We start from the raw sequence: 13,669 nt of genomic DNA, 5'->3' as shown, positions 1-13,669 counted from the left end.
GTTCATGAATCATTAATTATCATTAATTAATGAATGCTTTCTGTTTAAAGCTCTTTAATATTAATAGTTACACGTTGAAGTTCAAATCTGTTTGGCGCTTACATATCGATACTCAGAGATGTGATTATCGATTGTTGCTTGGGCATACATAGTTTGTTTGTTGTTGTTTTGTTGTTTCCAATCCAACGGCTATCCGGGAAAGATGTCACCCAAATACACGCATGCCATAGTAGCCAGGTGAGTCCTAATCCGGGCTATTTATCTGGTTTGGGATTCAATTTTAGTCCGTAGATGCAGGCAAAGGACCGTCAAAGTAATAGGGAATTAGGTCACTTTTGAATTAGTGGTAGGGGGTTAGAGACTTTTGGGTGGGGCATGACCCCAAATTTCACCCTCATCGTTGACGCCACCCACCTAAACCCCACCCACATCAGTGCGACTCCATTTACAAATTAGTGCCAAGTTCATTAATTTATCCATTAATTTCCATTGTTAAACAGAATCTCAAATGCTTTGCTCGAGAATGGAAGCTTTGATGTCCAATTGGCAAAGCAACAACACGAACAGTATTGTGCCCTGCTCCGCGAGATTGGTCTAGATGTGATTGAACTGCCTCCAGATGATGCCTTACCGGAGGGAGTGTTTGTCGAGAATAGCGCTGTAATCTGTAACGGAGTGGCCCTAATCGGTCGATCCGAAAATGCCAAGCGTCGACGCGAGGCGGAAAGTATGGCTATTATATTGAAAAAGGAACTGGATATACCAGTCATTGAAATCGATGAACCGCATGCCCAATTGGATGGTGGTGATGTTCTATTTACGGGTAAGCAATTATTTTTGGGATATCATTATGTTCTTCTATAATTTTTCTTCGTTTCGTTAGGGCGTGAATTTTTTATTGGCATTTCATCATTCACCAACGAAGAGGGAGCCCGTGCGGTGGCTATGGCCTATCCCGAATATCCTGTAACACCAATACGGGTAAGTTATTTACATACATATGATGCAATGCTTAAAGTCTGCATAAATTATAACTAACAAATCAACTTAATTAGGTCAATGGCTCAAAACGCTTGAAATACTACGTTACAATGGCAGGACCGGATGTATTATGTGTTAGCACAAGTGCCATTTGTCAGGAGATAGTGAAACGTATGGAACGTGAGGCTAGTTTTACCTATCAAAAGTTAACATTGCCTGAGGAGAGGGCAGCCAATATGTTGTATATAAATGGTACAATTGTCCATAGATCGCCGACGGAAATACCAGATGCATATAAGGTTTGAATACTTAATCCGGTCCTTGAACCTTCAGGGATAAGTCTTTTAATACACACTTTTGTTGCAGACTTTGAAAGAAAAAATCGACATTCCAACACGTAATATAGATATAAGCGAATTTAGTCAATATTCAAGTGGATTGACTTCATCATGTCTCTTGCTACGTCGCTGGAAATCTATACGCAGCATTTAAGCAGACTTGGCCATATAGATTACATACTAATACATATTCCAGAATTCTCAATTGGATCGATAGATGATAAACCACGCACAAATCAGTCAACATCAACATTTCCAGGCATTGTCAATATATGCGCAATTATCCTTGACATTAATATATACCTATTATATATTGTATATCGTATTACTACTACTTACTCCTCATTGTTATTGTTAAAAAAAACTTAGGCTTAGACATACATAGATGCCCCAAATCTCTATTCCACACTCTATTTCTCCTCCATAATCTCTCTTTCCTTCCTGTTCGTATTCGTACAGTTTTGTTGTAATTTTTCTCTTTTTTTTTTATTAATTATAGCAAAATTAATTATGCATTTTACACACACAAAAATACAAACTACAAATTTATCAAATATTTATTATTACAAAATTATGCTGTAGAATGCCCTTTTGATCCTTGATGGAAGGGCCTCCAGGCAGCAAATATAGTTGTTACAAAAACTGTGTTCAAATATTATATATATATAAACCGAAATAAATATTTGTAATCTGTTTTTACAAAAAAAGAGCAACAAATTGCTTATTCATTTTGTTCATTAAATTGTTCTTCCGCAGATATTTGTATGTATATTCATTGAAGCAATTTTTTCTTTAACTGCTTGGTTTTTTGTTTTCATGGTCGAAGCTTGATGGTGAGTTTTAAATGTATTAATTCATATAATTTACAAATCTCAAGAACATTTTCGAATAATATATCAATAAATATCCCGGTCAAATTCAAATACTATTCAGTTAAATTAAAAACTATTCTAAAATCGATGTATGGATTAAACCACGACGTTGAAAGGGAATAAGGTCCTTAAGGGTACACATTTTGTTAATAAATTTTTACCCAATGACTCCTTTCCCTTTCCGCTCATGCGTATATATATATAATTCATGTGAATAATATCTAGGAACTAAAAAAATCAGCTAACTTATATCTTATAATTTGATTTTTCTTAACTTTTACTCTGTTGTGGATACCCTGTGCTCTTAGGGTAACAGATGGGATATATGCAGTTAACTTAAATTTGAGGATTTCAAAATAATCTCAATCGAATACACAAAAACTAATAAAATGCAGGCATTTAAAAATCAAAGTATTAAAACAATAATAATACTAGTCCAAATAAATGTAAAATAGAGAAGAAAAAAAATATTTTTTCTTCTCTGCATGAGGATGATGTAAATTGAACTTTGGATGAAGGAGGTTTAGGGTTTAGATAAACGGCGGGTCTGAATTCTATGTGACTATATATACAGTATTAAAATCTTATTTTAGGACAGTTAACTAGGATAGTTGCGAGAATCGTTGGCGTTGCTTGTGCTGCTTGTGGCTCTAGGATCGATGTATGAAATCACACTGCTCTGACTGCTGTCATCTTCGACAGTTTCGTTGAGATTATCATGATGCTGATGCTGATGATGGTGATGATGATGATGGTGAAGATGTTGCTGTTGTTGTTGATGATGACTGCTCTTAATGGGTGTCTCTTCTTTATTGATGCTCAGTGCCTCCCTTTCTCCAACAGTTGGCCCCGCCGTCACCTTCTCTTGTTTACAACTTCTCAGTGGACTACGACACTTGATCGCCTCGTATAATTCATCTAAGGATGTGTCCTGATCATGTTCAGGGTGGTCATGCTCTGTTCGCTTGTCTCCACCATTGGTGGCCACAAATTCATCATCGAATTCTTGTAGAACATCCATATCGGCATCGGCATCGCTGGCATTGGACGATTGATAGCAACGGAAATCGTCTGTCAATGTTAGATTTAGATCATTATCGGCCTGTGGCGCATAGAGGCCATGACTGCGTATACTAATCTCTGAGTTTTGATAGTTAAGATCACTCTCATTGGTGGGGCTAGCAGAGAGTAGACGTGCATTATCGACATCATTGCTGCCCGTGTTCGACTTCAGTTGACTGAGATTGCTGCTGGAACAGGAGTACATCAGAGGACGCTGCTGTTGATCTTGCAGCAACAGGTTAGTAGCTGACGATTGCAAGGGATCTGCATTTCTATTCGTGGCATCTTCAGAGTCTGCACAATTTCCAACAGAATTTGCCCCACCGTTTGTTCCGAGCATCTCGCTAATGTTGTTCAACGATTTGGATTGCTGTTGCAGCTGACTAAAGCGTATGAGGACACTGGGAAAATCTTCATCCAAACGTATACTATTGCTGGTGGTTACTTGCAACGAATTGGACACATAAATCTCATGCTTTTGAAGCAGTGGTTCCTCTTGGCTGTTGGTCGTTGGTAGTGCTGGTGGTGGCTCTGGCAATCCCAAGCTATTCATGGCCTCTAAACTGGGTTGCTTAACCGGCGTTGAGCTACTTATAGGTGCACGATCTTTCCCAGAGAATATTAGATTCGAGCCAGCTGTGGCTACAGTATTCGCATACAACGGAGCATGCTCATCCAGGGAGCTGGCATCATCTATATCATTCTCTCCATGGCCCAGTTCCTCGATTATTTCCTCCTCTTCCTCCTCGACAACAGCGACTTCTACTTCCACCTCCTCATCATCGTCATCTTCTTCGTCAACCTCATCGTCGTCGTCATCCTGTTCGTGCAGCGTTTCATCTAGCAGGGAGGGTGTACGGGTTCTGTTTCTCAATTTAATGACCTCATGCTGAGGAGTTAGGGTCTCTGGTATATTCGTATAGATATTGGCCTGCATAATCTTTGTGGCTGGGACAAATCTCTTGAACTGCAAAGATTCAGTATTGACGTTTTCCATTTTATTAGGCATCAAATGAAGATTGGAACCACCTGGAGGCGTCTGCTGTGATTTGTAATGCAAATTGGTGTTATTCACCTTGCTACCGCCAGCTAGCAGGGTCATGGCATTATGATGACGACTATACAATTGCTCCGAGCTGGCATCGCTTAGACTGTGATGGCTCTGCATTTGCTGCATATGCTGCGGCATTGTCTGACGCTGCAATTCGAAATTGTTACGTTTGGCCAATCGTTTTTGCTTCTTAAAGAACTTGCGAGCCACATTGATTTGATTGGGATTGTAGAAGATTTCCGCCGATGGTATCAAGTCATGCTGAGAGCCATGCATCAAGGCATTTAGACTATGAGGCGGCACCACAACATTCTGTTGATTTGTGGGATTTGTGTTATTAATAATGGTCACACCGCCACCAGCACTACCAGGTGGTAGGAGTTGGTGTTCCTGTTGCTGCTGCTGACTTCTCGTTTGACTTCTCGTCTGGCTGCGCATGCTACGCGAACATTGACTATTGGAACGAGAACCAGCAGAATTATTGGCTGCCTCATACAAACTGCCACCAGCACCAGGTCCGGGGTTTGCCTTATAAGCCACTATGGAATTACTGATCATTGCTCCGGCTTGACTTGGTGAGCATCTCCGTTGACTGCTGCCCACGGTGTTGGTGTTGTTATACGACATGGACATAATCTGATGCTTGGCCTGACGACGTCTCTGCTGCCTCTGGCTATGCTGTGCCCAAGCCTGACGAGCATCCATGCGACTCATATTGTAAAAGACCAGAAGGAACAAACCAAGACACACGCATGCGCACAGAAAGCTGACAACAAATATATGCTCTTGGCCAGCACTTTGCACATAAAGGGCAGCCGATATCCAGGCTATTGCATAAAGGACAAGAAATATAAAATGTCCACGAAGATGTGACATGTTGGAACGCTCATAATCGTCGACAATGCTGCTCAAGGGATTACTTAATGTGCTGTATTGCTCCTGCTGCTGTTGCTGCTGTAGATGCAGACTACTGGCTAGATCTTTGCGGGCACTTCCATTGGCATCTAACCAATCCAAATCAATATGCTCGGTGGCCTGTGTATATTGACGTTGCTGCAGATGATGATGATTCTGATGCTGTTGCAACTGCAAAACATTTACAGCTTGCTGACTAAGTTGATAGTAAATGCACAAGGCGAGTATTCCACAAAAGATCAAGAGAATACTAGCAGGCACAAGGACAGCATTCATTGTGGTTGCGCTATGAAGGAAGCAGAAACTATATGCCGCATATTCAGCCAGATTGACCGCACTGCTAATGCCACAGATAAGCAAGGCAATGCCCCAGCCCACCAGATAGATACCCAATATGGGTTTTCGTTGTCTTTGTTGTGGCGTCATCGTAGCTGCCGCATCGACAGATTCGCCGGCTTGGCTCGATATCGAAGTTCCCTTGGTTAGTCTTTTGTACATACTGCTCAGGCTAACGCTCACCCACAACAGTACACACAGACTGAGGTAGTGCATCATAAGGCCAAAGAGACGACAATGCATCTGACTGGCTGTCTGATAGATGCCCAAAACAAAGATTAATGTGAGAGCAGCCAGAGCTAACCACGTATTGACAAGAGCATGTCTCTGTTCACGATTGATTCTGATGGCATAACCAAAGACCACAAAGGTGACTATATTAAATGCAAGGCAGGCGAATAATACCGAACATCCAGCATAGATGGCCATTGGCGGGTGATGGAATCGAGCACCGGCCTCCTCGCTGCGAAAATCATTTAAATGTTCTCTACTCTGCAGCAATCCAAAGTAACCCAGCCGATTGCAGCTGAACATGACCAAAGTGCGATGTTGATAATGCTGTTGGCATACCTGAGGATTCCATTGCTGCAACTCTGGATCCCACCAAGCAGGCCGTGGAGCACTCACTTCACTGTGATAAGGATGGGCTCGAAGCATAATGGTTATACGTTGCTGATAGATATCCTCTTCGAAATCCGATAAGACACCATTTCCTGGCGTCTCCAGAGAATGTATTAATCCTTCATGGCCATACACGGCAGCTCCTATTATGGCCGATGATAGAGATTCATTTTCCTTCAGTTGAGGCAATAACTTTCCATTTCTATGCAGAGCGAACATCAAACGTAAATGCTTCGGATTGGAATTGAGAGTCGCATTGTTGGCAACGGCATTATAGGGCAATTGAATGGCTGCATCAATATCGCCCAGCTCATACATGGGTATGGTATCATTGGAGCTATTGCATTGAAATCCCCGGGGACTTGGTTGCTCTTCCAGCCAAACGCACGACAAACTGGAAAAAGATTCCAGGCTAATGTTGAAGAATTCCACGAAAATATTACGTGGCTGCCAGTTATAGGGTGGAGCAATACCATCTGCATATTGTTGCTGTTCCTCTTGTATACGCATGGAGGAGATCTCTACGACACGGAGAAGCTTCTGACCCGACCCTTGCTCCCGCTGAGCCTGTTGAAACAGCTGACTGGGCAAATTCATTAACTGCGACACAATGTCCAAGAGCAAGGAACTTATCTCCTGTATCTCCATGGATTGATCTAGATATTTGATAAGCGTTCGAGCTATATACTCCAAATCCATAGGATCGCGGATCTTATGCAGTTGCGTCTGCATTTGGGTGAAGTTATGTAATCGACGAGCGATCTCTAATGCATTTTGGCCTTTCGTCAGCGTTAGATTGACCTTAGCGAACTGCTCCAGAATACGAGTAGTCTCACTTACATAGACACAGCTCTCTGTATTGAGATTCAGCCATTCGCCGGCCGGACTGCACTCATGTGAGGCTCTTCGATGCTCTGCTACATCGGTGGGCTCCTCTACGCACTCTTGCACCACAGTTTCGCCTCGCATAGTGCGTGGCCAGTGATAGACACCCTTATTGGTGTGTACCACTTTGGCCTCACAGTACAACGTGTCCTTAGCCACGACATGCAGAACAATTGATTGCGAAAGATTTGCTTGCTGGGACCGGAGGGTACAATCCCACATACCTGTGTGATTCTGCGTTAGACTCGAGATGCGAAGTATTGATTTAAGGATGCCCGAGTCAGTGGAATGTCGTGTCTCCAGATTGACATCGGGAAATATTTTCGTTGGATCCCTGTAGATAATATCTTCGGTAGAGTTTCGGCTGCGAATACGATCTGACCAGCCCCAAAAGACATAGGCCCGTGTGGGTAGATCTTCAGATTCTCTGGGCGCTCCCACAGCCACACGAGGAGCAAAGCATTTCAATTGCAATTCATCGCCCTCAAAGGCAACTTGATTCTGGCTTGGCTCTAGCTCGAGCAGCGGCTGCAATTGCGATTCGCAGTGGAAATCGTTGCCCACTTTAAGCTTCTTGAGCGGCATTCCACGAAACACTACTGGAGATTCACATTTTGGTGCCGGCTGAAGTCGCACATCCCTGGCATTAGACCAGGCAATTAACCAAATTAATCCACAATCGCAGGCCAACGGATTATTAGACAAATCACTAAAAAAAAATAAAAAAATACAATTTCTGATTGACTTTGAGATTTTTAAGAAACTCTTACAGTTGCTTCAGCTTGGGCATTAATTCAAATGCTCCCTCATAAATGTGACTTATGGTATTATTGGCCAATTTCAGACGCTCTACATTTGCCAAACTGCCACCAAAAGTCTCATTGTCCAGCTCAGTCAATAGATTCGAGGATAAATCCAAACGTTTCAGCTCCGTAAAATTCTTGAAATCGTCCGCATCAATATGGGCTATGGCATTTTTGCTGGCATTACTGCAAACCATGGAAATTCAAATGCATTAGCCATTTTTAAAACAAAAAAGAAATAATAATAGAGGCAGGGGGAGGGGCGTTATGGACGAACTTATGTATTTCTCTTACATGCTAACTATAATCTGCGCCTCATCTCCAAAGCTTAGCTCCTTCCAGTTGACTATATGCTGATCATCACAACGCACACGAAGCGATTGAATGTTTTCCGAAATGTTCTTGCAACTGCAACGCTTGGGACAGAGCCCCACCGCCTGGACATGGGCCTGGGCCTGCACCTGCAGCTGTGGCTGCTGCAATTGGACGAGAAGAGCAATGCTGCCAACAAGGAGCGGTAGGAGGAGCTTTGCATACATTTTTTTGCTCTAGTCCTCACATGCTGGACGCCATGATTTCAACATTTAATTCACAATTTTCTTATTATTTTCTTTTATAAACAAAAACAAAAAGCGCAGCAAGAATACAACAAAAAAGACTTTGCTTCGAAAATAGACTAAAAAATACCAAAAAGAAATTGCATTTGTCTAAACATCGATAACTCCAACATATAGTAACGATAATTTTGCAAATCAAACAAAAATACGATTTTCTCGTTAGATTTGTAAAAGAAAACGATTTCGTGACAAACATTTAGTTACAGAGTTTTTCTTTCATTTGTTTCTGATTTTTATATATTTTTGAAATTATTGCTATTGTCACAAAACTAATCGATAATTTTACCTCTACAGCAGAAGTTTTAAATTTTTTTAAAAATTATGGCCTAAAATAAATGATTGACAAATAATAATAATGAAAATTGAATGCACCAGAGCTTGTTTTATAACCCCTAAAATTGTTTGACGCGACCTATTTATAAATAATAAAATCAGATTTTTGCGTATAAATGCCTGTGAGAAACCGCCACCTCGATGCTCCAGTGTGACCAGAGTGCGGCAAATTGGGTTGGGGCACGTACCGATTGTTTTTTTTTTTTTTTGATTAACAACATAAAATTGACGTGTCAGTATAAAACGGCAACGAAATTTCAATTGAATAAAAGCTTAGGTGGATGGAATTCTTGAAAAGTGGCATCAAGACCGTCTTGGGCGGCACCGAGCCGGGCCAACAGCCTAGCGCGGCCGAGACGGTGGAGAAGCTGGTGGATCGCGTATATTCGTCGACACTGCTGGAAGATCGGCGAGATGCCTGCCGGGCCTTGAAGGCCCTCTCCCGCAAATATCGTATCGAAGTGGGAGCCCAGGGTATGCCCCCATTAGTTCAAGTGCTGCAGAACGATGGCCAGGATGCAGAGATTATTAGCTACGCCCTGGACACACTATGCAATATTGTCACCAGCGAGGAGTTCGATGAAGAGGCCGACAATCCAACAGTATCTGTCAATGTGGGTGAACAGTTCACAGAGATGTTCATTAAGACGCCGGAAAATGTCACACTGGTGATGGGCTACCTGGATGAGTATGATTTCCGTGTAAGGCGTGCGGCCATTCAGTTAATCACATCATTGATAGCCAATAAGACGAGGGAACTGCAGGATCTGGTCTTGGTCAGTCCCATGGGTGTGTCCAAGCTCATGGATTTACTTACAGATAGTCGGGAGGTTATACGCAACGATGTGCTCCTACTCTTGATTGAATTAACCAAAGGAAATTCCAATATACAGAAAATTGTGGCCTTCGAGAATGCGTTTGATCGGCTCTTCGATATTGTCAGGGAAGAGGGCTGCTCGGATGGTGGCATTGTCGTAGAAGATTGCCTTATTTTGCTTCTGAATCTCTTGAAGAATAATTCAAGCAATCAGCAGTTTTTCAAGGAGGGCAGTTACATACAAAAGCTTGCGCCAATGTTTGTCCTCGGCCAGGATGTGGAAGAGGCTGGCTGGTCGCCACAAAAAGTATCCAATTTCCATTGCCTCTTGCAGGTTGTTAGAGCACTGGTAACTCCTAGCAATCAACAGCAGGTTGTCACTGCCTGTCAGAGGGTTATGCAAAAAAGCCAATTGCTCCAGGCTCTGTGCGAGATTTTGATGAGTAGCGGTGTTCCAGCGGATATTCTTACGGAGACCATCAATGCTGTGGCCGAGGTGATACGCGGCGAGCGAGATAATCAGGATGAGTTGAGTCGTGTAATGGCCCCGAGTAATCCACCCCGACCAGCCATAGTTGTCCTCCTAATGTCCATGATCAATGAGAAGCAACTGTTGGCTCTGCGTTGTGCGGTTCTCTATTGCTTCGAATGTTTCCTCTATAGAAATAGCGAGGGACAAAGGGTTGTAGTTCAGACCCTTTTGCCATCCAGTGCCTCAGATGTAAGCTCTTTGTCGACGGGCCAACTCCTTTGCACTGGCCTCTTTTCGGCGGACGCTTTGGCCAATTGGTTCTCTGCTGTGGCCTTGATGCATTCGTTAGTGGAAAATGTAGCTCTAAAGGAGGAACTTCTACGTGTCTTGCTGGCTACTCCCGGTGGGCATCGTCCTATTACTTTACTGGAACAGTGTACAAATCTAATGCAACAGGAACGTTACCGCCTGCAGAGTAAGGTGGGGCTTCTGATGTTGCTCAGCCTTTGGTTGGCACATTGCCCGGGCGCGGTGAAAGCTTTGCTGGAAACACAGGGCACCATGGCCTATCTGACAGCCCAATTGTGCTCCAACGAGCATGACGAGCGCGAATTCCTTGTCCAAGGCATGTGCGCCTTTCTTATGGGCCTGTGCATTCAGTTTAATGACAATTCTCTGCCCCAGCAGAGGCGAGAAGACATTAGCCAGTTGATTATTAAGCGCATTGGCCAGGAAACCTTCTGTAATAAGCTGGCCGAGGTCTCCCGCCACGAAGCGTATAGCCGAGCCTGCAAACAAGCTCAGATTAGGGCCAAATCAGCGGGAGAACTGCTCCTAGATTATGAGTATTGCAAGCTATACAAGGGATTGGAAGCATTAATAGCCAAACTGGTTAGTGGATTCGATGTGGATGGCATTGAGCTGACAGAGTTGACTCTCAGTTCGGAGGCATCGGCCCTGGTGTCCCAATACAAAGGCATTATCAGAGGCATGGATGGCCAGATTCAAGCTCTTCAGCAGACCACCAAAGAGTTGGAGCAAGAGAACACTGACCTAAAGGAAAAACTGAGCGAGGAGCAATCGCTCCGTGCACAAATCTCGGATCAAAACACATTGCTAAAGGCCCAGCTAGGCGCCACAAATGGTCAGGCATCGAATCATACACCCAATGATCAAGCCGTATCACCGGCGGAGCCACCATTGCCGGCAGCAGCAGTACCAGCAGCTAGCGAGGAGGACCTCAATGCAGCTCGCTATCAGGCAAATATGTATTTTGCTGAGAATATACGACTTACCAAGGAATTGGAGACACTGCGCCAACAGCTGGTCACCGAGAAGCAACGTTCCGATGCGGCCGAAGCTGCTCTCAAAGCCACACAGAAAGATCAAGAGGATTTGCTCGAACTTCTGGCCGATCAGGAGGCCAAATTGGCACGTCACGAGGATAACATACTACTGCGGGGGGAGGAAGAAACGCAAACGAAAAGTTCCGGATCATCTGAATGTCCGTCATCAGGGGGAGATGCAGCTATTGAATTGAGTGCCAGCAGATAGAGAGAGACGGCGACAAGCGAGAGCGAGAAAAAGAATAAGAAGAGCATCGACTGCCTCCCTCACTTCTTCCCTTCATTTAACGAACCAGAAAATCTACAATTTATCCTATTTCTCCTGATAGAACCTAAACTAATAATACCTATACATACATTCTGATTGTTTTTTATTTATACAAATATATATACATATATCTATATAAATAATGTATTTGGCTCATTTGTGAAAAAGGGAAATATATTTAGTTCATTGTTTGGGTATTCCCAATGCCTATTGGTATTATTGTTTTCCAGGAGATTGTTAAAAACATAAAAGACAACTATAAGAATCATCTTTGACTGATCAATCCTTTTGATTTTTTGTCCCCTAATTTCCATTTAAAATGGAATGCGGATAATAATTATATTGAATCCTGGTATCAGGAAATTAAACAAATTAGACAAATGTCTAAGAACCTCTAAGATGCCCAATACTTGGCACGAACCGAATTGCTAATTCTATTACTCAAATTCGGCGTGGCGGCGACAGAATGTTGCCCAAGCACATTTTTGATACAAAGATTGAAGAAAAATCACAAAATTACACTGTAAACCATTTTTACAGTTTTATTTTTGAAAAACACAAAGAACCGTTTACAATCTATATGTCCCTCAATTTCTATTTTTGTTTCTTGTGTGTGTTAAAAGGTGTCTCTCGCAAAACAACAACATGGTTGGAAAAAACAAATGTTTTAAGCAACAATGTGCATATTGTGCTGATGTTGGTTGGTTGGTGTGGTTCTGCTTTCTCTGCCTCTGGTAGTTAATGTGTTTTTTTTTTGTTGACTGCTACTTCTGATTTACTTCTTGTCACTTGAGATGGAGCTCTTGGACTCGCGAATCGAAGCAGAGCGACGACGCTTGGCCTCCTCACGCTTAGCCTTGGATTCCTTCTTGCGCTGCACCAACAATTTGGCGTAGTCGGCGGCAGCCTCCTTGGATGCTGTCTGGCGCTTCTTCTTCAGGGCAATACGTCTGTGCTTGCGCTGCAGAACAACGGGAGTGATCAGACGCTGGATTTTGGGTGCCTTGGAGGTGGCCTTCTTGTTGTCCTTGGCGGGCAATGGGCGACGCACAACATAGCGACGGACATCATCTTCCTTGCCAAGGTTGTACAGCTTACGGATCTTGCTGGCACGCTTGGGACCCAAACGACGTGGAATGGTGGTGTCGGTAAGACCGCCAATTTCCTGTTCACCCTTCTTGATCACAACCAAAGCCAGAACTGACATGTTGGCATCAACGATGCAGCCGCGCACAGATTTACGCTTACGCTCACCAGTACGGCGTGGACGATAGCAAGAGTGTCCCTTCTTCAGGAGCAGACGGACACGACCTGCAAGAGAAAACATGGATATTAGGATTAAGAAACGCCAGGTATGATCATTTATTTTTGTTTGCTATTTTACCGTGAGTCAGGACACCCTGTTTCATGGGGAAGCCCTGCTTGTCGTTGCCGCCAGCAATGCGGAGTTGGTAGCCCTTCCATTCATCGCCCAAGATATCGGCCTCCACAACCTGGCCCATACGCTTCTCGTAGAACACACGGAGCTTGTGCTCATCGACAACCTCGAATAATTTTTGGCATCCCGTTGCGGGATAAGAAACGTTGAGCTATAACAATACAACAACAATGATTGATTAGCATTCCGCCGAAACACATGAGACTCATATCAGATTATTTTATCCCGCATTCGCATTTGTAATGCTTTCTTTGTAAACGTTACTGTTAATTCACAACAATTTAACCAAGTATCACCAGAAAAAAATTTAAAAATAATAATTTTTAACACATTTTTAGCACACACCTTCATTCTGTCGGTCTTTACGCAGGCAACGCAGAAAAAGAAAAGAAACGGAAAAGGAAATAGGGGTGGTAGCAATGTGACAGCAAGCGATGGACAAGAAAATACTAGAATCGCTTCGAAGTTGTGGTCACACTATTATTTATCGATATGTCAAAAAAGTATCAAATTT

General features: G+C 43.1%; 4 protein-coding genes across 4 annotated transcripts; 2 read left to right on the top strand and 2 right to left on the bottom strand.

Annotated features, from left to right (window-relative positions):
- The first annotated feature begins 103 nt into the window (after window positions 1-103).
- Window positions 104-2,036, top strand: LOC137585054 (N(G),N(G)-dimethylarginine dimethylaminohydrolase 1). Its single transcript, XM_068300705.1, has 5 exons — window positions 104-237; window positions 501-823; window positions 884-981; window positions 1,056-1,280; window positions 1,348-2,036. Exons 1-5 carry the CDS (start codon window positions 203-205, stop codon window positions 1,471-1,473), a joined length of 807 nt encoding a protein of 268 aa, XP_068156806.1. The 5' UTR covers window positions 104-202; the 3' UTR covers window positions 1,474-2,036.
- On the bottom strand, window positions 1,852-8,535 carry Remo (Remoulade). The gene is made up of 3 exons (XM_068300693.1): window positions 8,159-8,535; window positions 7,832-8,050; window positions 1,852-7,770 (listed from the first exon to the last, which is right to left on the bottom strand). The coding sequence occupies exons 1-3, from the start codon at window positions 8,401-8,403 to the stop codon at window positions 2,790-2,792; spliced, it is 5,445 nt and encodes a 1,814-aa protein (XP_068156794.1). The 5' UTR covers window positions 8,404-8,535; the 3' UTR covers window positions 1,852-2,789.
- Window positions 8,536-8,985: 450 nt separating this feature from the next.
- p115 (General vesicular transport factor p115) lies at window positions 8,986-11,807 on the top strand. Its single transcript, XM_068303442.1, has one exon. The coding sequence runs from the start codon at window positions 9,096-9,098 to the stop codon at window positions 11,655-11,657; it is 2,562 nt and encodes an 853-aa protein (XP_068159543.1). The 5' UTR covers window positions 8,986-9,095; the 3' UTR covers window positions 11,658-11,807.
- A 426-nt stretch (window positions 11,808-12,233) lies between these two features.
- RpS6 (ribosomal protein S6) lies at window positions 12,234-13,642 on the bottom strand. Its single transcript, XM_068303044.1, has 3 exons — window positions 13,501-13,642; window positions 13,102-13,306; window positions 12,234-13,028 (listed from the first exon to the last, which is right to left on the bottom strand). The coding sequence occupies exons 1-3, from the start codon at window positions 13,504-13,506 to the stop codon at window positions 12,493-12,495; spliced, it is 747 nt and encodes a 248-aa protein (XP_068159145.1). The 5' UTR covers window positions 13,507-13,642; the 3' UTR covers window positions 12,234-12,492.
- Between the last annotated feature and the right edge of the window lie 27 nt (window positions 13,643-13,669).

This window comes from Drosophila tropicalis, unplaced genomic scaffold, assembly GCF_018151085.1.
Source record: "Drosophila tropicalis isolate 14030-0801.00 unplaced genomic scaffold, ASM1815108v1 contig_158, whole genome shotgun sequence".
In the NCBI taxonomy this organism is placed as follows: Eukaryota; Metazoa; Arthropoda; class Insecta; order Diptera; family Drosophilidae; genus Drosophila; species Drosophila tropicalis.
The sequence above is the reverse complement of the archived record's forward strand: the minus strand, read 5'-3'. Positions and strand labels throughout refer to the sequence as shown.

Coding starts and splice junctions, on each gene's coding strand:
- LOC137585054 (XM_068300705.1), top strand. CDS start 203: ATGTCACCCAAATACACGCATGCCATAGTAGCCAG. Junction 238..500: donor ACGCATGCCATAGTAGCCAG/GTGAGTCCTAAT, acceptor ATTGTTAAACAG/AATCTCAAATGCTTTGCTCG. Junction 824..883: donor TGGTGATGTTCTATTTACGG/GTAAGCAATTAT, acceptor TCGTTTCGTTAG/GGCGTGAATTTTTTATTGGC.
- Remo (XM_068300693.1), bottom strand. CDS start 8,403: ATGTATGCAAAGCTCCTCCTACCGCTCCTTGTTGGCAGCATTGCTCTT. Junction 8,051..8,158: donor GCGCAGATTATAGTTAGCAT/GTAAGAGAAATA, acceptor CATGGTTTGCAG/TAATGCCAGCAAAAATGCCA. Junction 7,771..7,831: donor ATGCCCAAGCTGAAGCAACT/GTAAGAGTTTCT, acceptor ATTTTTTTTTAG/TGATTTGTCTAATAATCCGT.
- p115 (XM_068303442.1), top strand. CDS start 9,096: ATGGAATTCTTGAAAAGTGGCATCAAGACCGTCTTGGGCGGCACCGAG.
- RpS6 (XM_068303044.1), bottom strand. Junction 13,029..13,101: donor ACAGGGTGTCCTGACTCACG/GTAAAATAGCAA, acceptor TTTCTCTTGCAG/GTCGTGTCCGTCTGCTCCTG.